Source organism: Oryx dammah, unplaced genomic scaffold (genome assembly GCF_014754425.2).
Source record: "Oryx dammah isolate SB20612 unplaced genomic scaffold, SCBI_Odam_1.1 HiC_scaffold_18, whole genome shotgun sequence".
Lineage (NCBI taxonomy): Eukaryota > Metazoa > Chordata > Mammalia > Artiodactyla > Bovidae > Oryx > Oryx dammah.
Genome location: NW_024070202.1, coordinates 51805797 through 51830022, shown reverse-complemented (window position 1 = coordinate 51830022; position 24226 = coordinate 51805797). Strand labels below are relative to the sequence as shown.

At 33.7% G+C, this 24226-nt stretch overlaps 1 protein-coding gene across 1 annotated transcript in view; it reads left to right on the top strand.

Moving 5' to 3' along the window:
- The window catches only part of CAPZA2 (capping actin protein of muscle Z-line subunit alpha 2), a 57458-nt gene that overhangs the window by 31439 nt on the left and 1793 nt on the right, over positions 1-24226 (top strand). Inside the window, exons 3-9 of the mRNA XM_040260884.1 lie at positions 2369-2420; positions 7768-7831; positions 12045-12251; positions 13673-13752; positions 18557-18635; positions 21200-21271; positions 23969-24031. Coding sequence (XP_040116818.1) covers positions 2369-2420; positions 7768-7831; positions 12045-12251; positions 13673-13752; positions 18557-18635; positions 21200-21271; positions 23969-24031 — 617 coding nt within the window. The remainder of the gene's footprint in view (positions 1-2368; positions 2421-7767; positions 7832-12044; positions 12252-13672; positions 13753-18556; positions 18636-21199; positions 21272-23968; positions 24032-24226) is intronic.

Sequence of the window (24226 nt, the reverse complement as noted above, 5' to 3'; positions counted from 1 at the left end):
TTTTAATATTCAGTCTTTTTAATCTAAATACCCATTAATATGTGTGATGGTTGGGACATTAAAGAAGACAGAGTCTCTTCTCCCTTGGGTCAGAATTGGCGTTTAAAACTTAAATTGATAGGGGGAAATTGCACTAAAGTCAGTGGCTCCCAAACTACTGTACAGTTTACAGAGCCAAGAATGAATTATAATTCCGAGAGAAGTTTTTCACTTACTGTTTTGAGTTAAATGCCTTACAGATGTATTCATCAGAAAGACCCTTGAAGAATATATGAGTCCTAGAAATTGCTTTTGTAAGTCTCATTGGAAATTAATGTTGAGTTGATACATTCTGTGTTGAGGTCCGGTAGATTTGGGCATTCAGTAGGCCTGGGCTGGGTCTGTGGAATGGAAGTGGGAGATACAAGATATGTAGGTTTTAACAACATATAGGAGTATATTAGTGTTAAAAAGGAATGAAATATTGGAAGGGAAAAAAATCTCATATGTATTAGATTATTTTTATGCTATTTTTGTTGATAACATTAACATCAGAATAATTTCATGGACACCACAAAGGTTAGAAATGCAGAGTCATAATCTTGTTAAATTAGTGCTTCCAAATGCTGTTTCCCAGATTGACTGTTAGAATCGTTACAACACAGACTTTTGGTCTTAGTTTTCAGGAACTGATGTGTTATCTGGGCAGGAGCTCTGAAGTGTATACTGTTCTTTGTTTTTTTTAGACTCCCACTCATCACCCATTGTTCTAATGTGTGGTCTGACTTGAAACCACATCCCTTAAGAGTAGTTTTTATTTTATTCAAATTCTTCTCTTTCTTTCATAGTATTCTACGTATGATAAAAGTTTGAACTTTTTTTTTCCAGAGTAAAGATAACAGGATCAATAGATTCTGCTTTTAAATTATTTTCCCATTTAAATGGGAGAAGAGACACTACTGTGCAAAACCACTGTTAGTGCTTGTGCTTTAAATACTGAAGATACAGGAATCATATGTGTCAAGTAGAATTGCCAGTTTACTTTGTGAGATAGAAATACCTATAATTGTAAATATCTTTGTTTTAGTTTTTCAGGCAGAAGCTTCCGTTGTTTAAAATCAGTTAATTTAGAAATTAAATTGGAATTGTATTAGTGGTTAGTCAAAGAGATTTTTTTTTTTATTGTGACCTACTGCTGAAAAGAGGTATGTGAATAGGCAATATTTTTCCCTTTGGAATAACTTTATATTTTTATTGATTCGTAGTCATTTTAAAATTTCTAAAGTGCAGAAGAGAATTTAGAATCACACAGAATTCTACCCTCTCTTCTCCACTGTTTGAATAAAATACTTAAAACATTTCTCAATTTATACTCATGTATATAACATTACATAAGTGTAGTGCTTACTATGCATGATGAATTTCCTCCTTCCTGTTTATTGTATGTTTATTTCCTTGTTGATAAATGCATATCTACATTATATCTACTAGAAGCCCAATTTTACACTATTTATAAGAACTATTGTCTGTTATATGTAACCAATTTCTTAAGTTATTTGTGTTATTTTCATTTAATTTAAAAATTAGGATACTTTGTTATATGTATATTTTATGACAGCAATTATGTACAATAGCCAAGTGTGTAGGGGAAATAATGAAAGAAAAAACACCAAGACTAGGGTAGAATTTTGTTTGGTTTCTGGTGAAATTTTGTAATTTTTTTTTCCCCAACTAAAAGTAGTAGTTCTGTTTTAATAATTAATAGATACATGTCTGCATAGTTGAGTCTAAAATTAGGATTAAGTTAAGAATCAACAAACAAAATGAGATTACTCAATCAAATAAAGTAGTTATCCATATCCAACTAAACACATTCGTCTGTCGTTGAACATGAGATGTCTGAGAAACAAAATGCCTACGTCTGCACTGCGTTCACAAGCCGTTTCTTGTTTTAATCACTTTTTCCATAAAGCAAATACATTTGAGACTCATGATAGTATTGTCACACTAAGAGGCATAGTCTTCAATCTTTGGCAGATCTGTTCACATCATCTTTTTGGTGTAGGTTATCTTCATTTTATTCTTTGGAGACACAAAAAAGAAAGTTACAGGTACAGGTGGTTACAGTCTCAGTCTGCCTGCATTTGAAATAACATATTTTTATTTCATTCCATCTCCTATTTCCTTTCCAAAATCTTTTCTTTTCTTAGTCATACCATGATGTGTTTCTGTGGTTATTTTGGTCATCAAGGTAATATTTTGATCTTCTGTACATATTTTGGGGGGTGGGTAGGAGGCTAATACATGACTGAAATAACCTAAATTCAGTCCATAGAAATTTCAAATATAGGAAAATAGTAATACTGAAAACATAATGTTTGTTTTGCAGATGTTCGGTTACTACTTAATAATGATAATCTTCTCAGGGAAGGAGCAGCCCAGTAAGTATTATGTATTATATTAACATAATTAAAGTGACATGGGAAAAACTTTTAAAGGGGTTTTTAGGTACTAATCCATGAAACAGATACATGTATATCAAGTTCATATATATGTACTAGATTAGAAGAGAATTATTTTGACCACAGAGGGATATAGAGATATAACTATAACATGAAACTCTGTATTCATTGTGTGTGGCTTATATACTTAATACTAATACTTAATACTACATTTTGACATTTGCACAGTTGGATAAAATTATTTTAGAAACTTTGATTTTTAAAATTGTGATACTTTCAATTTTATGCAAGCTTAACTTTCTATTAAATGCTTGATCCTAATAGATATTTGAGAAGGACCGACTACTATATAGCACAGGGATCTATAGTCAATATCTTGTCATAACCTGTAGTGGAAAAGAATCTGAAAAAGAATGTATATGTTTGTATTACTGAATCACTTTGCTGTACACCTGAAATATTATAGATCAACTGTACTTCAATTTAAGAACTAGATTTTTGAGGGTTAGGAACTTATTTGTCCATAAATACCTAACATAGTATCTGACAAATGCTTACTTAATAAGTATTTACTAGATTTGTGAGTAAATCAAAGAATCACTAAGCAGTTCTAAATCTTGGTATGTCATCTTTGGACCAATGACCACAATCATGACTTGCCACAACTATCTTAAGGTTTCAGAGAAATAATTTGTTTTCTTTTCCTCTCTCACCTCCTTGAATAAGGCCTGTGGACCCATATTTAACTAATTTCTTTACTCATTTGAAAATGATGAAATTAAACTTTAAGGTGCCTTACAAAGAGTGTTCAGTATCCATACAGCCACTTACTTTCATCTTAGAATACTACCAGAATGTGAAATCTTGACTAATGGGGAAAATTTGCTCTAATCCTTTTTTTGAAATGTTTGAAAGCTTTATCAAATAAATTTGTTTTTTAGAGTTAATTCTAATGAAGGTGGAGGTTCAACAGACTTCTAGACATTTCTGATTTAAATTCCTGTTATCTTTTCCCCATTTTTTAAATTGAAATAGTTGATATACAATATTACATATGTTATAGGTGTACAGCATAATGATTCACAGCTTTTTAAAACTATATTCCGTGAGTGATTACTACAAAATGCTGACTATATTCCTTGTTGTACAATACATCCTTGTAGCTTATTTTATACATAATAGTTTGTGCTTCTTAATCCCCTGCCCTTTTCTGGCCCTACCCCCTTTCCCTCTCCTCACTGATAACCACTAGTTTGTTCTCCATATCTGTGAGTCTGTTTCTTTTTTGTTATATTCACTAGTTTGTCCTATTTTTAGATTATAAGTGATACCACACAATACTTGTCTTCCTCTGACTTATTTCACTTAGCATAAATGCTCTGCATGTCACCAGTGTTGTTGCAAGTGGCAAAAATTCAGTATTTTTTATGGCTGAGTAGTATCCCATAGTACATATTTACTACTGCTTCTTTATCCATTCATCTGTTGGTGGACACTTAGGTTGCTTCCGTATCTTGGCAATTGTAAATAATTCTGCTATGAACATTGAGGTGCAGGTATCCTTTTGAAGTAGTTTTTTTGTTTTCTTCCAATATAAACCAAGGAGTGGAATTGCTGGGTCGTAAAGCAGTTCTGTTTTTAGTTTTTTTTTAGAAAGCTCCATATTGTTTTTCACAGTGGTTACACCAATTTACATTTCCACCATCAGTGTAGGGGGGTTCCCTTTTCTCCACATACTTTCCAGCATTTGTTATTTATGTTCTTTTGGATACTAGCCATTCTGACAGGTGTGAAGTGATATCTCACTGTGGTTTTGATTCACATTTCCCTAATGATTAGTAATGTTGAACATTTTTTCATATGCCTGTTGATCATCTGTATGTCCTCTTTGGAAGAAGGTCTATTCAATTCTTCTGCCTATTTTTTAATCAGGTGGGTTTTTTTTTAAGTGTGATTTGTATCAACTTTTTATATATTCTGGATATTAATTCCTTATCCGTTATATATCATTTGCAAATATTTTTTCCTGTTCATTATTTTGTCTTTTTGTTTTGTTGATGGTTTCCTGTGCTGTGCAAAAGGTTTTTAGGTTTAATTACATTCCTTTTATTTACTTTGCTCTAGGAGATGGATCTAAAACTAGTTGCAATTTATATCAAAGACTTGTCTATGTTTTCCTCTAGGCATTTTATGATTTCCAGTCTTACAGTTGGGGCTTTAGAGTTTATTTTCATATATGGTATTAGAGAATGTTCGGATTTTATTGTTTTCCATGTCGCTGTCCAGTTTTCCCCACACCACTTACTGAAGAGACTGTCTTTTCTCCATTTAATTTCTTGCCTTCTTTGTCATAGATTAATTGAATATAAGTATGTGGATTTATTTCTGGATTCTCTACTCTGTTCCATTGATCTGTATGTCTGTTTTTGTGTCAGCACCATACTGTTTTGATTACTATAGCTCTGAATTAGATTGGCCCAAAGGTTCATTTGTGTTTTTCCTTAACATCTTATGGAAAAAAACAAACAAACGTTTTGACCAACCCGGTAGTATAACTCTGAAATATGAAAGCATGATTCTTCCAGCTCTGTTCTTCATTCTCAAGATTGTACAAGCTGTTAGGGGTCTTTTATGCCCTGTTATCTTTTAATAGCAATGTTTATATATTATTTTTTATTGTGGGAAAAGTACACCTAATATAAAGTTTAACTTTTTAATGTTTTTTTAAGCACACAGTTTTTTGGCTTTAAGTACATACACATTTTGTATAACCATCACCACTATCCATTTCCAGAACTTTTTTTTAAATTTTCCCAAACTGAAACTCTACAATTTCCCATTATCCCCTCCTCTTAGCCCCTGGGAATTATATTCTATTTTCTGTATGAATTTGACTTCCCCAGATACCTCTTATAACTGGAATCATACAGTATTTGTCCTTTTGTAATTGGTTTATTCTAGTTAACAGAATGTCTTCAAAGTTCTCCTGTGTGGGAGCATGTTAAAACTTCCTTCCTTTTTAACACTTGCTGTGTGTGTGTTTTGTGGATTAAAAAAATGGATAAACATTTTGTTTTTTTCATTCACCTGTCAGTGGACATTTGGGTTGCTTCCACCCCTGTTAATGATTGGCATGCTTAATAGAAACCAGTTTACTTGATATCTTTGACTTATTAGTTTCTGAGTGAATAGCCTCTTATTCCTAAGTTCTTTAAGACTTTTAAATTATATACCCAAGTAAAATTTATTTTCTTTCTTACAGCATATAGCATGTTCACAAAAGTCTTAAAAAAGTAAAGGAAATGTACATTGTTCATGACCTTTTAACAACAGTACTTTTCAGAGTAATTGTTTCCTCTTGAGTTCTCTGTGGTAAATAAATGTGGGTTGTTTAATGTAGCTGCAAAACTTAGTGAATTTTTTTTAAGTTAAGGAAATAAGAAACTTGATTTGTTGAAAGACGTTTTTCCTGTTTAATGAAGGTCACAAAAATATTCATAATTATATAAGTGGTATGAAATAGTCATACATTTGAATAAAGTATGAAAGCATTGAAATTTTATTTATCCAAAGGAATGTTTATCTGATGTTTGTTACTTTTAAATAAGTTGAATTTCCTTGGAATGTGAGCTATATTTCTCTTCTGTTATAAACCAAATTTCAGGGACAGGACGTCCTGGTCCATGTTTTAAGAGGTATATACATTAAATGCCTGATAGTCTAATTTTTTAAGATTTTTTAAGATTAGTCTTTGAGGAAATCAGTACCTAGTGATAAAAACAAGATGTTTATAAGTTTGACTTCAAAAAACATCAAAACCTTGAGTAGAAACGTCAGTTTTTCTTGCATGTGGTTATAGTTGCAGTAAATGATTGCTAACTAGATGAATAAGGAGAGAAAGGATTGATTCTTTTTGTTGACGTCAGTTGTAATCTTTGTACAGAATTTCTCAAAGCTCTTTATTCAGATTCATTTTGCAGATTTTTGAGGTTATCTGTAAAGTACAGAAATACACCTTAAATCATTGATTGACTTTAGAACTGTATTACTCTGATTTATACTGTCCTATGAAATAATTTTCAAACAAATATCGTGTTACCCCCGCCTCATTGTTCCCTTGATTCTAAATTACTTTTGAAGTATCTCCAAACCTGGTTTCATCCTCAAAAGTTAATGTATCACCTGTCCTTAAAAGACTGTCCAGAGCTATATAACATAAGTTTGGAAAGCATTATAAAAACATTTAGGTAATGTAGCCTAGCGGCAGTTTCATCAGAGTAAGTGGATAACCATAGTCCTCCTGTTACTGCTTCAATTTCATTTTTTGATATTGAATTTCTTTGATATAAGCAGTCTCTTTCTCTGTACTTCTTTTCCACCTTCTGCCTTTTTCCTATTGCTTTAATTCTTTTAGTTTTTTTTTTTATTTAGTTTTGAGAAATTTCTGTCTTTTTGTAAGGGGAAAAAAACATGGGTTTTCTTTAAAAGTGGCTTTAATTGGACATCTTTGCTAAAAGGCTGAAGACTTGGTACTCCTAAATCTAGAAAACTTTGAAATATCCAGAAATAGCCTTTTATCTAACAGATGTATGAATACCAGACTTTACTGTGGTGATGATGATGAGACAAATAAACCTCTTAGGGATTTCCCAGTGGGGAGTCAGACATGTTCAGTTTCTAGCCAACTGAAGAAAGTATAGAGGCATATTGGAGCCCAATATCAAAGGCCTTTGGAGCCCAAAGGAAGAAATTTAAAATTTCTATTTAGAGATGATTTTTGAGTTGAGTTTAAATAATGAACAGAATTTGAATAATAGATAAAAGAAATTAGTGGAAATACATGGTGAAAAGTAAAAGACTCACAGTAAAGGGCATAAAAATAACTACAGGAACAGATGACTTAGAAATGGGTGATTGGGCTGTAGGGGCAGAGAAATTATTGGTTTCAGTGTGTCTAACAGAGTGCTTAACACCTAAATATTTGCATGGATGGAGAGGTAGGTAAATGGATGATGCGTGGGTAAATGGAGTGTTTTCTGAACTAGAAGGAACTTTGGAAGTCATCTAGTTCAAACCCCTCTTTTTGTGGATGTGATAAGTTAGGCCTATACTAGCTAAATATTGAAAGCTGGATGTCATTCATCAGTTTTTATAAAGCCATATCTATATAATATATACCTAGTATAAGATCAATAGTGGAGAATTACAGTTTTATTTAACTTGTCATGTGCAGTGCAGGAGACTTTTATTGACAAGTGAATTGTTTATGATTTTTTTAAGAGCATTAAATACATAATTTTAAATAACCGACCTTTTTCTTTTTTAGTGCATTTGCACAATATAACTTGGACCAGTTTACCCCAGTAAAAATTGAAGGTTATGAAGATCAGGTATGTACATTTCATATAAACACAAGATCTGCTATTCTTTATTGCACTTATAATGGTTAATGTATCCTGCAAGAATTGTAAAGTGGTATGTTTAAAAAAATTTTTTAAGTGTTTATTTTAACCATAGCCAATTAGGGGCAAAATAATTGAAAATGTAGTTTCTTTTATTGAGACCAATAATGCTATTAGCAAAAAGTCCCTTTTAGAAATACTCAAATATAATAATTTTAAGCTTTTATAATTGCTTTAAATCTACCTTATTGTTTTTTATAGGGAAAAAAATCAATCCGATGTTAATCCAAAATCTAGAATATGTATTAGTAAGATTTATGTCATAATTTGGTTACTTTGGAATTCTACAGTTGTTCATGTGAGTAACTTAGCATTTAGTAATTATTAAATCTTTTCTTTCCAAAGTGCAAGTTGGAATTGCTAAGCAAAGAAAAGCCACAAAAAGTCACTAGCATTCTTATTTTTCATTTTTTGGTTTAAAGTTACTAATAATTGAACAGTAGTTATATTCATATTATGCTTACATGAGGCACAATTTATAGAAAAGATATGAAGAAGGAGCTCGTAGATAAAACACAACAGAAAGTAGTAAAAGTCTCAGTGGCTAACTAAAGCTTGCATTTGGCATTTTGTAATATGTGGTCCCCTAGTAATGTAGTTACAGGGGAAACAGAGAGACTAAACAGAAGATGACTTATAACTGAAGGGAAAAGGATAGGTAGATAGGAAGACAAATAGATTTATGCATGTATGTAAATACACACATGTATATATAGAGGCTTATAGTGGGTTTCATTTTATAAAGCTGTTAATTTTTCTTTCCCCTTGGGAGATTTTGGGTTTGCTTTTTTAACTGTTATAAACAGTACTGTGCCTCTGAGCACATGAACCATCGTTTTGTTGAGGTAAATCCCTAAAAGATTTGCTAGATCCAGGGAGTGCATATTTTTAAAATGTTGGGTAGCTCTCAAATTCGTTTTATGAACCTATCATAATTTTAATACTTAAACCTAATAAATATAAAACAAAAAAGCACACTACACTAATCTCTCATATGACATATGACTGTAGATTTCAGAACTTTTAAAATATTGACAAATAGAACCCAGAAATATATCAGAAGAATGATATGCCGAGATGAAATGGAATTTATTATGGAAAGTAGGAGTGGTTCCAAGACAATATATGGCTCTATCAATTAGCCAACAAGTCTTACGATATATCAAAGGACAGTGAAAAGGGGTTTGAAAAATCCAGCAGCTAATCCTAATTACAAAAACCCTATGTAAAACAGAGGTAGAAGAGAACCTTTTAAATATAATAGACTGTTTAATAAAAAACAGTAGTATTGACTTCCCTGGTGGCTCAGACGGTAAAGCGTCTCTCTGTAATGTGGGAGACCCGGGTTTGATCCCTGGGTCAGGAAGATCCTCTGGAGAAGGAAATGGCAATCCACTCCAGTACTATTGCTTGGAAAATCCCATGGACAGAGGAGCTTGGAAGGCTACAGTCCTTGGGGTCCCAAAGAGTTGGACACGACTGAACGACTTCACTTAATGTGAAATAGAAAACTATCTAGATATGTCAACTTGTCACCATCATTATGTATCATAAATGGGAGGGTCGCAAATAAGAGAATGAGAACTCTTAAAACTTTTGAAGCAGAGAGAACTCTTAGGTGACATGATTTTTATATTAAGAAGTAGTGAGAAACTCCCATAAATTAACCTCCCAATCAAAAGAACCTATTAGACTTAAAAGAATTTTGTGAGATGGCTGAATTTAAGGTAAGTATACAAAATGCATTAACTTTCCTCTATTGTGGCAAGTAGGGACTTTACACTAGAAATAATTGGAGGGGGAGAGGTTTCATTTTAAATAGTGTTAATACTGAACATGGGGCTTCACTGATGGCTCAGCAGTAAAGAATCTGCCTACCAATTCAGGAGACGGGTTTGATCCCTGGGTTGGGAAGATCCCCTGGAGAAGGAAATAACCCACTCCAGTATTCTTGACTGGGGAGTCCCATGGATAGAGAGGCCTTGTGGGCTACAGTCCATGGGGTTGCAGAGTCAGACATGGCTTAGTGACCAAACAACAAATACTAACATAAACCTTAACAGGAAGTGCATGGGATTATGAAGAAAGTGATGGATATCTTCTTGAAAAACATAAAATAGTTTCTGAGCAAATGGAAAAGCATAGTGAATTCCATTTTAAAGTAGAAAGTTAAATTATATAAAAACTAAAATATGAATTTAATGCAATTTGATTTGAATCCTGATAGTTTTTTTAATTGGTCAAAATTTTCATAAACTTTATATGAAAACCATGCTTGAAAAAACACTTAGAAAAATGTTTTTTAAAGTGGTAAGAGACAGTTGTATCGCTTGATAGCAGAAAATGCTTTACAGCCAGTGTAAAGTCATATCAGAGTGATATTGTGCACACAAACAGATCAGGAGAGCAGCGTATCAAGTTCAGAATTATATGAATATTTTTATACATAACAAGGTTATAATTTGGACAGGTATATAATAAAGGGTATTGGTACAACTGATTTCTATCAACTATGTATACAAATGAACATCAAGTGGATTAAAGATTTGTAAAATGACTAGAATTTTCAGAGGAAAGCATCTACATGTGTAGTTTAAGGGCAAGGGAAACCATCTTAAGACTGGAAACCTAGAAACTGTAAAAGAAAAGATGAGCATTTTGCTGCTTATCAATTATTTTAACTGTAGAATAAAACAAGTCACTGTAAATAAAGGAAACTTACAAATTAATAAGAAAAAACCACTCAGATGAAAAATATTAAAAGGTACTTACTCACAGAAGAAAAATTGGCCCACAAACTTGGAGATATTTGGACTTAGCCAGAGAAATATAATTAAAGTAATGAGATATTTTATGCTCATCAGACTGAAGACAAGAACTCTGTGCTTGTTGATGGTGATAATATGAAGGGAAACATCTCATTTATTGTTCTTAGAAATGTAGATTATCACAGCCATTTTCAGAAAGCAATCTCTGTGTTAAAAATTAAAAATATACAGACTTTACCTGCTGTTCTCACTGCTGAGAATCTAAGAGAAATAGAAGCATCCAGTGGAAATAGAAACATTAGCATGTTATATATACAATAATACTTCATTCTTAATGTGCTTGATCCTCCCCCTCACCAAAAGAAAACAACCTGGAAGTAAAGAGATGGTCCAGCATAGTGGAATGGCCCAATAAATTACATTGTATCTGTATCAAGGGATAGTATGCAACCATTTAAAAGAATGGTGAGCAGTTTACCAGTTGACTTTGAAGGATTTCTATAAGGCATTGATGTTGAAAAGAACCACGTGCAGAAAAGTTATGTGTGCATTTTCATTCCTTTTTCATAGAACAGTGACCAAATAAAACCCTTCACTGTGTGTATGTGTGTGTATTTATCTGTATCTGTAGAATAACATGATTGGAAAAAATTTAAAGTGTTTGCATAATTTATTTCAGAGGGATGGGGGAGTCCTGATATAGGTATGGAGTCAAATATTGGGAGAGTTGCATGGGAAAGAAAGAGTGAAAGTTTTAAAAACAGCATAAAGTGTCAAATTTATGCATATATGAAGAAATATATACATAAATGAAGAAATTACTTTTTTTAAATTCAAGTCAATTGAAAACAGCTGTCAATGATTAGCTTACTAAAAACAAGCAGCAGGCACTCAACAGTAGGTGAAATTGTGGCCCCAGGAGTAATGTAGGACATACTGAAGAGGATTCTAACTGGATTAAAATCATTCCTTTGTAGCCTCATTAAAGGTTATTACCAGTTCCTTAGTTTTGAGGAACTGGAGACTGATCATAAAAATAGTAACCTGTTCATAGGTCTCCAAAACCAAACCAACCTGACTCCAGCAGGATATTAGAAGATGAATTTTTTCCCCCAGCTGGGTAGCTGGATGTTATACTGGGAGAAAATGAGATCCACTGATGTAAACTGAAGAAGACCACCCTCACTATCTTTATAGTCTAATCATTTGAAGTATTTTAGTTATGCCATATGGTTAGATCAATTGATTGGAGTAGAATTATTTTATAGTTTTAAAGAAAAAGCTTAAGGAATGCATGTTAGTATGACAATATTTAAGTACTATTTAAAAAGAATTTTTTTTTTTTTTTTTCAAAATTCTTTGCATCATCGAAGGTACTGATAACAGAACATGGTGACTTGGGAAATGGAAAGTTTTTGGATCCAAAAAACAGAATCTCTTTCAAATTTGATCACTTAAGAAAGGAAGCAACTGATCCAAGACCATATGAAGCAGAAAATGCAATTGAATCATGGAGAACTTCAGTAGAAACTGCTCTACGAGCTTATGTAAAAGAACATTATCCGAATGGAGTCTGCACTGTGAGTCATCCAGTGTGCACTTTTATCTTTTGTCCTTTGTAAATATGACAAGTGTTTTTGTAATATCTTGAAATTTATAGTAACTTACAGAATAAACATTTAGTAACAATATTTTTTTTAAGTAAATACTTCTGAGAATGTTGACTAGTTTTTTCAAGAAACTTTAAATAGTAAATCTGTTGTAATCATTAAAAATGGAAAAATGGTTGTACCTTGAATTAAATCCAAGTAGTAATTCTCAGATATTGGTTAGAGGAACATGATATGATGAGATTCTTTAATCTCATGTTCATGACTCATCTCCATCAGTTTACAGCAAACTTCTTTTCATTAAATTACAAGATCTTAAACAAAATTATTGGAAGTGAAATCTTCTCCTTGTGTGTTTTATAACCAAATTTCTTATATTTTTAATGTGTTTTTTTTTCCATAGATTTAACCTACTTTTTATTTTCAGGATAAAATTTTCTTTCATAAAATTGTACCTAGTATGCTTTTTAGTCCCCTACATTTGTGCTTCCGTGATCTTCTCCATAACCAGTGATCTTCTGAAATGCAAATCAAATTATGAAAATCTCCTTCTTAAAATTCTTTGAAGATTTTGCATTGGACTTCAGAAAGAGTCCAGACTTCTGGAAAATGGCTTTCAAGGCTCTGTGAACCTGGCCTCTGCCTACCAATCTAAGAAGACTGTACATCTTGGTTTATACCTTCTGTTCCAACTTTGTTATTATAACAATAGCCACCCCATTTCACTCTTTGAAGATGCCTGGTTAGGACAGAAATTCATATGGTTCCCTTAAGTATCTAACTCTCAGTAATTATTTGAAAAGTATAGCACCATGACCTGAAATACCATACAGGTTCTTTCACTTATAAGCATGTTGACTAGGATTCTTTTGGAAGAATAACTGAAGGATAAGGTCGTATGGTTGAGTTAGAGTCTTCACTTGTCCCCAGAGGATTGAAAGACACAAATTATTCATTACTTTTAAAACAGTTGGCAAGAGATGAAATATTAAAACATCAACCCATTACAGGCATTCTCTTAGTGAACTTTCTCAGTTATAAGTAAATTAACGTTCTCACTTCAGTCTCAGTACTTTTTTATCTTAAATGTCTAGAGAAATGACAACCTCTGAGATTGTGAAATATTTTTGAACATATGAGAGTACAGTTAGTTTTTTCCCGATAAGTTGTACTTCATGAATTATGAGCTATTTTATGATTCACTAAGAATCTGTGATTCAATGTATAAGTACTTGTTTTCCTAGCTGCTATATTGGAGTGATGACCTACTTTGTATTCTTTTATATGTTCTTGCCACAGTTCTATACAGTTTTCAATATTTTATAGATGTTTAAAGTTGGACATTCTGTGGCCCTAAATTCACTCTTGTGTTTATTTTCTTTACCAATAAGGTATATGGTAAAAAAATAGATGGACAGCAAACCATTATTGCATGCATAGAAAGCCATCAGTTTCAAGCAAAAAACTTCTGGTAAGTTAAGTTTTGTTTTGGGGAATTATGACATTGCTTATATTCTTTGTAGTTCTTGCTTTATTGATTGGGCCTATACCTTGTTTGTGTATGATTGAATAAGAACAGTACAGTATAAATCTTCAGCCTTTTGATATGAGAGAAATACCTGCTCTGTAATCCACCCACTCATTTAAAGGTAGCAGTAAATCTGTTGACACTCAGTGAAAAAAAGGTGGGAGAGGGAGGAGTATTTTTTAGAGTAGCAAGCAGCGTTCTAAGGGAACATGTGTGCCTAAGAGCAGACCAGTTGGCAGGCCCATAAGTTCATTCTGAGAAGGGGTTGTTTCTGAATGAGACTTAACATGGGGGACAGAGATACTTAATAAAGTGAAGGATGGTCATTTTTGTGTGTGAACTTTAATGACTCTGAAGTAGATGTTTTCATATGGATTGCTTTATGTCTGGTTGGCCAGTATGAGGAAATAATGACATGTTTTGTACAGTGAGGCAAATTACAATCATACCTTATAATTTTTGTACAAATCATTTGATTATGCCTCCAAAATACTGGTTTTCCCTACTCATCTTGAAAGTGGAAATGAAGTTACTCAGTCATGTCCGATTGAGTGACTCCATGGACTGTAGCCTACCAGGCACCTTCATCCATGGAATTTCCCAGGCAAGAATACTGGAGTGGGTTGCCATTTCCTTCTTCAGAGGATCTTCCTGACCCAGGGATCAAACCCTGATCTCCCTCATCATAGGCAGACGCTTTACCGTCTGAGCCACCAGGAAGTCCTATTCATATTAGACCTTTATTAATCAACTTGTTGGGCCTTTTTATTCTTAGACAATCCTATTTCTGAGATCTCTCCTATTATAAAATTCTGTGGCCCTCCAAGACTTTGTAAGTTCGAAATTGAATGAAATCTTTACTTTTATCCCCATTTTTTGATACTACATGCTAAGCCCTCAGAGTAAGTATGCTTATATTATTTACCTGAAGTATTTTAGTCTTTGACTTGTTAGCCAAGTTGGTTGGTGGTGTGTTTAAGGTACAATAGCATGTATCAGTAACCCCTGTGGACCAGTTTTATCTATGGTCCAATGTTGCTCTACTGCTTAACCATCACAGAAATAAATGTAAGGTTACAGGAACATTTGGAGGAAAGCAGATCCATTATCACTGAAGGAAAATCAATTCAATTTGTAGATATATGCCTCTTGACAAGCTCAAGTTTCCTAAAAGTTCTGTTGTATTAACTTACTTGTATGGCCTTAATATAAATGTATTTTGTCTATTTTAGGCCTAAAAACTTGTCCTGTTGATTTACCAGTATCTTAATAAATAAATCTTCACAAAATCACTATTAATTTATGCTGTTTGTGCCAGGATACTTATGATGAAAGCAATCTTGTTGAGATTTGGACTCATTACTCAGTTTTAGTTTAAAATACATTGAGAGATGTTATAGTAAAGTTACTAGTTTATAAATATAGTAAATTTACTAGTTTTCAGAAATACAGTTTCTGTCAACATATATAAAATGAAAATGATGTTCTTGAATTTTCTAGTCTGTTTCACTTCACATATCTAAATCTTTTTCTAAACCACTGTGAACATTATATTATTGAAGCTAAAATAAAATCACTTCCAAATTTGGAAAAGATAATTTTATATTACATTCTAAAGCACTAGACATCACATATTGAAATATCCTCACTAAAATCTAAATATTGTGGTACAATGAAATTATTTCAGTTCACCTCAGATACAGATAGAATAAAAATCAGAAGATTCTAGTCATGGACATTTCTTAGATTTCACTAGAGATATTCTTTTCTTGGTCTCTACTGTTTTGCTAACGTCCAGCAGTATTGGGGGCTTAATAAATGGTTGTTGAATAAATTCACATTTGTAATTAAAGCATTAATAGAAGAGAAGGGAAGAATATAAGCAAAGGCTAAGAAATCTTGGCTGTTTACTCCGTTGATGAAAGGGCACTGTCTATACAGTGCAATATACTGTTGAGTTCAGTTCAGTCGCTCAGTCATGTCCAACTCTTTGTAACCCCATGAATCACAGCACGCCAGGCCTCCCTGTACATCACCATCTCCCGGAGTTCACGCAGACTCATGTGCATTGAGTCCATGATGCCATCCAGCCATCTCATCCTCTGTCATCCCCTTCTCCTGCCCCCAATCCCTCCCAGCATCAGAGTCTTTTCCAATGAGTCAACTCTTCGCATGAGGTGACCAAAATACTGGAGTTTCAGCTTTAGCATCATTCCTTCCAAAGAACACCCAGGACTGATCTCCTTTAGAATGGACTGGTTGGATCTCCTTGCAGTCCAAGGGACTCTCAAGAGTCTTCTCCAACACCACACTTCAAAAGCATCAATTCTTCGGCACTCAGCTTTCTTCACAGTCCAATTCTCACATCCATACATGACCACAGGAAAAACCATAGCCTTGACTAAACGGACCTTTGTTGGTAAAGTAATGTCTCTGGTTTTCAATATGCTATCTAGGTTGGTCATAACTTCTCTTCCAAGGAGTGTCTTTTAATTTCATGGCTGCAGTCACCATCTGCAGTGATTTTGGAGCCCAAAAAGATAAAGTCTGACACTGTTTCCACTATTTCCCCATCTATTTCCCATGAAGTGATGGGACCGGATGCCATGATATTCGTTTTCTGAATGTTGAGCTTTAAGCCAACTTTTTCACTCTCCTCTTTCACTTTCATCAAGAGGCTTTTTAGTTCCTCTTCACTTTCTGCCATAGGGTGGTGTCATCTGCATATCTGAGGTTATTGATATTTCTCCCGGCACTCTTGATTCCAGCTTGTGCTTCTTCCAGCCCAGCGTTTCTCATGATGTACTCTGCATATAAGTTAAATAAGCAGGATGACAATATACAGCCTTGACGCGCTCCTTTTCCTGTTTGGAACCAGTCTGTTGTTCCATGTCCAGTTCTAACTGTTGCTTCCTGACCTGCATATAGGTTTCTCAAGAGGCAGGTCAGGTGGTCTGGTATTCCCATCTCTTTCAGAATTTTCCACAGTTTATTGTGATCCACATAGTCAAAGGCTTTGGCATAGTCAATAAAGCAGAAATAGATGTTTTTCTGGAACTCTCTTGCTTTTTCGATGATCCAGCGGATGTTGGCAGTTTTGATCTCTGGTTCCTCGGCCTTTTCTAAAACGAGCTTGAACATCTGGAAGTTCACGGTTCACATATTGCTGAAGCCTGGCTTGGGGAATTTTGAGCATTGCTTTACTAGCATGTGAGATGAGTGCAATTGTGTGGTAGTTTGAGCATTCTTTGGCATTGCCTTTCTTGGGGACTGGAATGAAAACTGACCTTTTCCAGTCCTGTGGCCACTGCTGAGTTTTCCAAATGTGCTGGCATATTGAGTGCAACACTTTCACAGCATCATCTTTCAGGATTTGAAATAGCTCAACTGGAATTCCATCACCTCCACTAGCTTTGTTCGTAGTGATGCTTTCTAAGGCCCACTTGACTTCACATTCCAGGATGTCTGGCTCTAGGTGAGTGATCACACCATTGTGATTATCTTGGTCATGAAGATCTTAATGGCTTTGGAAGGATGTTTTGAAACAGCTCTCAAAGTGGTACCATTGCTTAATTTGGATTTTTTTTTTCCTTTTCATAATCAGTGGTGATATGTGCATATATATTGCCATTATAAATCAGAATTGCGTATGCTTAGACCTCACTAGTTGTTGATACTAATACTTAGATAAAAGGAATAACCTCTTTTGGAATTGTGAAATAAAAATGAATAGATCTAAATTCTTTTTCCAAAATGACTGAATTGAGTCACTCAAAATCAGAACATGTTACAAAGTTGTCTTTTACTTTGTAGAACATATGCTTTGTTCTAATTATAGTACTTCTCAAATAAGTGTTGATTTTAGGTTTGAGAGTACTATCATACTGTAGGTTTTTGTGATTGGTCAGATTGCAAGACTATTGAAGGGAACCCAGAAATAATTCTGTAGCAAAGCCGGTATAGTGAACCATTAGCTCAGTGAGTATTTACATATTGTTTTAAAAAAGAACTGTGAAGTTTACATATCAGGACACGTCTTTAGTATGCAAAGAGAAAATAGAAGTTGAAAGCAAAGAAGTTGCTATGAAAAAGCTGTCAGGAAAAAATAAACCCTGTTATCTGAGAGACAAAAATAAATAACATGCTTGTTGCTTGTTTGTAATGTCGCAGTTTCCTACCATTAATCTGTACCAATTTTTATACCAAAAATCATTTTGAAATCTAGGAGGAGGATGTTGTACCTGTTATTTGTAAACTAAATCTAAAATTAGGAAAGAAAAAAAATCTGATGCTTATAACCCTTCCCTTTCCAAATATCAAAATCTCCCTAAGAATGTTGAACTGCCATCCATTCTTTTAAAACTATGGTACTTAGTATCATTCAGTGGATGGTAAACTTGTGAAAGCCCTTGATAATCTGAATATTTATTCAATTTTTTCTTAATTAAGGCATAATTGAGAAAATTGATGTAGTTTTGAACTGTATTTTAAGCCTTAAATTCTGAAATTGCATCCATTATGTAGATCCTTATCAGTCAGGTGAAGATTAAATTAAATGTAGCTTATAACTAAACTTAACCTCTTGATTCTTTTGACTATTTCAGTGATTAAAAAAATGAATATACATCATCCATCCCCCACACTCTGTCGTCATGTAGCGTAAATTTAAGTCTGGAATTTAAATAATTTAAAATTTATTCAAATTATTTTCCCTACCTTATTTACAGCTGCTGTTTTTATTTTTAAGGAATGGTCGTTGGAGGTCAGAGTGGAAGTTTACAATCACTCCTTCAACCACTCAGGTGGTTGGCATCTTGAAAATTCAGGTATGAAATAAATTAGTTTGCTGATATCTAGATGATTCTGAGCAGAGAAGCAACTAATTCATATGTTTATATTTTCATAGTACTCAGTAGCTATTTCTTTCCCAGATCTTTGTTCAGAAGTAATGGGGAAAAAAAGTAGTGCTGATTTTATCTTTTAAATAATTTTGCAGTTCATTCCCTAGTCACCAAAAATCTACAGGGGTGGTTGGCAGACTCTGAAAACATAGCTAAAACTAGATGCTGCCGTTTGGTCTGCTCTTCATACGGTTTGGTCATCCAAGCATCTTCTGAGTTCAGTTGTGCTATTCTTTAAAATAGGGGTGGAGTTGAATGAAGTACAATATTAATATATGTGTGTGTGTAGATGTATAAATATGTATATTAATACATGTACCTGTGACATATATCTTAAGTATCTTCTGTACTCATATTTCGCTTAGGTGAAACCCACTAGAACTGACTCAATGTAAGCTCAAATGTTTATGTAGAAGAAATCTAATAACTAAGAGGATTTGAATATAAATATTATTAAATAAGTTACGGAGAAACACTGACTGGTCTCTTCTTGGTTCACTTATTTATTCAGTAACATTTATTATCGAACTATCGATACCGAACTATTTATTAACGAAACTATCATGAAAGGTATTATGCTAAGAGCCATAAAGGAATAAAGTTGGATGAAACACATTGCTCTGTCATTTGACTCCAGAATATATTATTTCTAATCTTATGTCCTATTACGTTTATGTCTTGATGTAACTGTCCCTTAAGGGCTAGAGAATAGAAGTTATGAACATGGATTCTGAAACCAGATTGCCTGAGTTTGAATTCCAGCTCTGTCAGTTGAGTAATATCAGGAAGTCATTTAAGCTTTTATTTCCTCATCAGCTAAGAAAAAAAAAAGGAAGAAAAATAGCAATAATGGAATAGCTCATACAGTTGTTTGAAAATGAGTTAATATGGGCAAAGTGGTTAGAACAGAGCCAGACATAAAGTGTTAATGAATGTTACCTGTTATTGTTGACATTATTCTTTCCTTCAGTCAGACCTCAGTAGCTCTCACCTGCATAATTTCTGAGATGGTGCTCCTGTTGGGCTAAAGCTTGTTAAGAATAAGGATTGTCTGGTGCTATCTTCAGCACTTAACATGATGCCTAGCATATAATGTTTACATTGTTTTGTTGATTTGCTGGAGCCTTTGTCATCGCTTAATCCATTTTAGAGCTTCCCTGGTGGCTCAGATGGTAAATAATCTGCTTGCAATGCAGGAGACCTGGGTTCAGTCCCTGGATTGGGAAGATCGCCTGGAGAAGGGAATGGCAACCCACTCCAGTAGTCTTGCCTGGAGAATGCCGTGGACAGAGGAGCTTGGCAGGCTGCAGTCCATGGGGTCGCAGAGTCAGACACGACTGAGCAATTAATGCACACAGTCTGTTTTTTTACATTGCCATCAGAAAGGTGATTTTTTTTTTAAATTTAAATCTGGATATGTTACTTGTCACTTGAAACCATTTTATTGATACATTCCCCTATTAGATATTCCAGACAATACTGCATAGCATACAAGGCCTACTGTTGACTTGTCCCCTAACTGTGTATTCTATCAGCCACTCCTCTTCCTCCTCAAACTCACACATGCCAGTCCTAGGTATACCTGTAGGCCTTTCTAAAGTATACTCTTCTCTAAGCTTAGTTGCTTCATCTCCCTAGTCCGTTATACTCATTTTACTAAACCCAAGAACAGTATCACCTCTTTTCCGAAGTCCTTTTAAGTTTCAGAGAGAGTCTGGAGTATTGCTAATGTATTTTGTACGTACCTGTTACTGTGTTGTGTTGAAATATGAGGTCAGGGATTGTCTTTTAAAAAGCTTTATGTTTCTGTAACCTCCTGTAGTAGCAGTTGTCTATATTTAATTAATGTTTATTGAATAAATTCATGTCTTTGGATTTGAGGAGTTAAATGCTGCTGCTGCTGCTAAGTCGCTTCAGTCGTGTCCGACTCTGTGCGACCCCATAGGTGGCAGCCCACCAGGCTCCCCTGTCCCTGGGATTCTCCAGGCAAGAACACTGGAGTGGGTTGCCACCGCCTTCTCCAGTGCATGAAAGTGAAAGTGAAGTCACTCAGTCATGTCTGACTCTTAGCAACCCCATGGACTGCAGCCTACCAGGCTCCTCCGTCCATGGGATTTTCCAGGCAAGAGTACTGGAGTGGGATGCCATTGCCTTAGTGGAAATATACAGATGACTGGTGTTGGGAGAGAACATTGTGAGTTCAATTTTGGAAATCTTGTGTTTAGATACTGGTAGAGGATCTGTGAGGTAAAATGTCCCACAATCTAGTCAGTGGAGGGCTTGCCTGAGTAACTGCAGGAATTGCTGCCTAGTTCCTCACTAGCTTGAAGGCAGTAAGATGCTCACTGAAATTTAAAAGGTCACGAGCTCAGCAGAGAAGCCTGGGTTAGAGCCGAAATCGGTAGTCATCTGCATTGGTGTGATTGTTGAACCCATGAGGATCTTGATAACTCCTGAAGTGTGGTCTCTGTAATTTCTTTTTCTAATAGGTTCATTATTATGAAGATGGTAATGTTCAACTAGTGAGTCATAAAGATATACAAGATTCCCTAACAGTGTCTGTAAGTAATTGATTCCCAAATAAAAGTTAAACAACCTAATACTTCTATCAAACCATAACAGTTTTGGAACTAACATTTAAAGTAGTATTTCTGCTTCAGATTTAAGTGTTTTCAGATAGAGGAAAGACGGTAAGTACTTGGAAGTTGGTACCTAACTTTTTTTTAAAGCAGCTTTGTTTAAAGAGATATAGTTCATCATTTAGTTCACCCATTTAAAGTATAATATTTATTTATTTGTAGTATATTAACAGGGTTATACAACAGTCACCACAATCTTTTTTACAACATTTTTATCCTCCAAAAATCCAGTGTACCTATTAGCAGTCATTCCTATTCCCTCCTACCAGCCCTTCCCCCAAGCCCCTCTCAACCCTAAACCACAATGAATCTACTTTCTAACTGTATGGATTTTCCTATTCTGGACATTTTATATAAATGGAATCCTACAATATGTGTTTTTTTGTGATAGGCTTTTTTTACCTAGCATGATATTTTCAAGGTTCACCCTGTGAGAGAGGTGTCAGTATTTGTCCTTTTTATTGCCAAATAATAACCCCATATACCATTATATATTTATCAGTTGATGAACATGTGTCTTGTTTTTCACTTTTTGTGCTGTGAACCTTCATGTACCATTTTTTGTGTAGAAATTGTTTTAATTTCTCTTCAGTATATACAGGGTGCTGGCTTTAGGTTGGTCAAGCCTTTTGAAGAACTGCCAGACTGCTTCCAAAGTGGCTGAACTATTTTACTTCCTATCAATTGTAGTTTCTCCACATCCTCACCAAAACTTGTCTACCTGTTTTGTTATAGCTATCCTAGTTAGTATTGATCATACCTTATTGTGAGTTTTATTTATATTTTCTTGATGGATAATGATATTGGGCCTATTTTTGTGTATTTATTGGTCACTTGAATAGCTTCTTTGGAAAAATGTCTTTTCAGATCTTTTGTCTATTTTTTGATTAGTTATTTGTATTTTTTTTGTTGTAATTGTTGCTTATGTATCCTGATACAAGTCATGTGTCAGATACATGATTTACAGATACAAATTCTGTCTGTCTTTTCACTTTCTTGGTAGTATCATTTGCAAAACAGAAGTAACTGGTTCTGATGTGGTTCAGTTTGTTTTTCTTTTATAACTTGTGATTTTGGAATATTAATAGAAACCATCACCTAACCCAGGATCATGAAGATTTACTCCAGTGTTTTCTTCTAAGAATTTTATGGTTTTAGCTCTTAAACTAAGGTCTGTGATCCTGTACTTTAACTTTTAAGCCCTGTTGTATTTTTTTCCCCTCTATTTGGATTATGATTTAATGAAGTTTTTCTAAAGTTCAGCTTTCAAATTCTAGAAATTTTGAACTTTTTTTTTCTTGCAGAGTTCTTTCACACTTTCTTTTCATCGCAGATACAACTATGTCTTTGTGGAATTTTTTTTTCCCGAGGGTATTACTAGTACATTAATAATAACATTTCTGATAAACATTTGTGTTGTATACCTAAAACCATTAGTATATTATAAACATCAACTACTAATACTCAAAAATTTACAAATTTTTTTAAGTTTAATTTTAAGAAAGCATTTAATATTAAGAAACATGTGAGACTGTATTAGGCCAGATTCTACCTGAAAGGAAATGAAAACTGTGGGATTTGGGGGTTTTCTTTCTTTTTTCTTTGCTTTTGTTTTTGTTTCTTTCAGTTTTTCGTTAGCACTAAGGTGATTTCTGATTTCTTGCTAAATAGTATTCTTGCAAGATTTTCCAGGAAAAATAATTACTGATGTCTGATTTTCTATAAGGCAGTCTCAATACAGTTCTATGTCATGAGTATACATGTAAAGTTACTTTTGTAACAGGGTACTTGGTACTGTCTTGAGTAATTTGACATTGAGTAAAAATTCTTCCTAAGAGAGATTTGTCTGCAAAATTATAGACTGGAGTTGTGCAAGATCTGGTTGTAGTAACTAAACTTGACTAGTATGCCAGTTTGTGCTGCTTATTTTAGGAATTACCTTTTCACTTCATCTTAGAGAATTTTTGTTTGTTGTTTTATTGTTTTTGGATAGAAAAAAAATGTGCCCATTGTATAAATATAAATATATATAAAGAAGATGTTAGATAATTTTGTTAACATTTATTTATTTAAAAAGTCTCACTTACCATTAGCATTTACTATTAGGAAAAATGCAAGACACATTATATTGAAATGTTTAAAAAATTTTCCAGAAAATATTTAAACACTAAAAATTCACCTTAAACTTTAAAATATGCTCTTTTCTAATTGGCAATATTTTTTAAATGTATCATTATGGTGGTGAATATTGTTCAGTAAGTATTTGGCATATAGTCATTAATTAGAAATCTGTGGCTAACTTATCTGTAATGATTATTGACATGTTTTTAAGTATTATAATTGAATTTTTCATCAGCACATATTACTAAGATTTCACTTTCTTTAACCAGGGAACACTAAACACACTCATTCTATAGACTTAAAACATTTTTGCCTAGTTCCCCTGGAATTTAGAATAGTTGATCTTACAGTATTTTCCCTTTGTCATAATTTCCACCTGTGTTATTTAAATTGTAACAAATCATTAACCAGACATCTATTGACATACCTATTTAAAAGTAATAGTGATGTCGTTTTAAGTTACTATTTTATTTTCTTTCAATTTTGTTTTTCATTCAGAATGAGGTGCAAACAGCAAAAGAATTTATAAAGATTGTAGAGGCTGCAGAAAATGAATACCAGGTATGAGTTTCAAAAATATTATATAATCTATGTTTGCTTATAAATATTGGCACTGAAATTTTAATTTCAGTCATAAGCTTGAACTTTTTCATCATTTTACCATAATAAGACAGTCTTTTTTTCACTTTAATTCAAGGACAGACTTGTGAAAATGTAGTAAAAACTCAGTTTTAGCCAACTAATTTCTGAGTACTG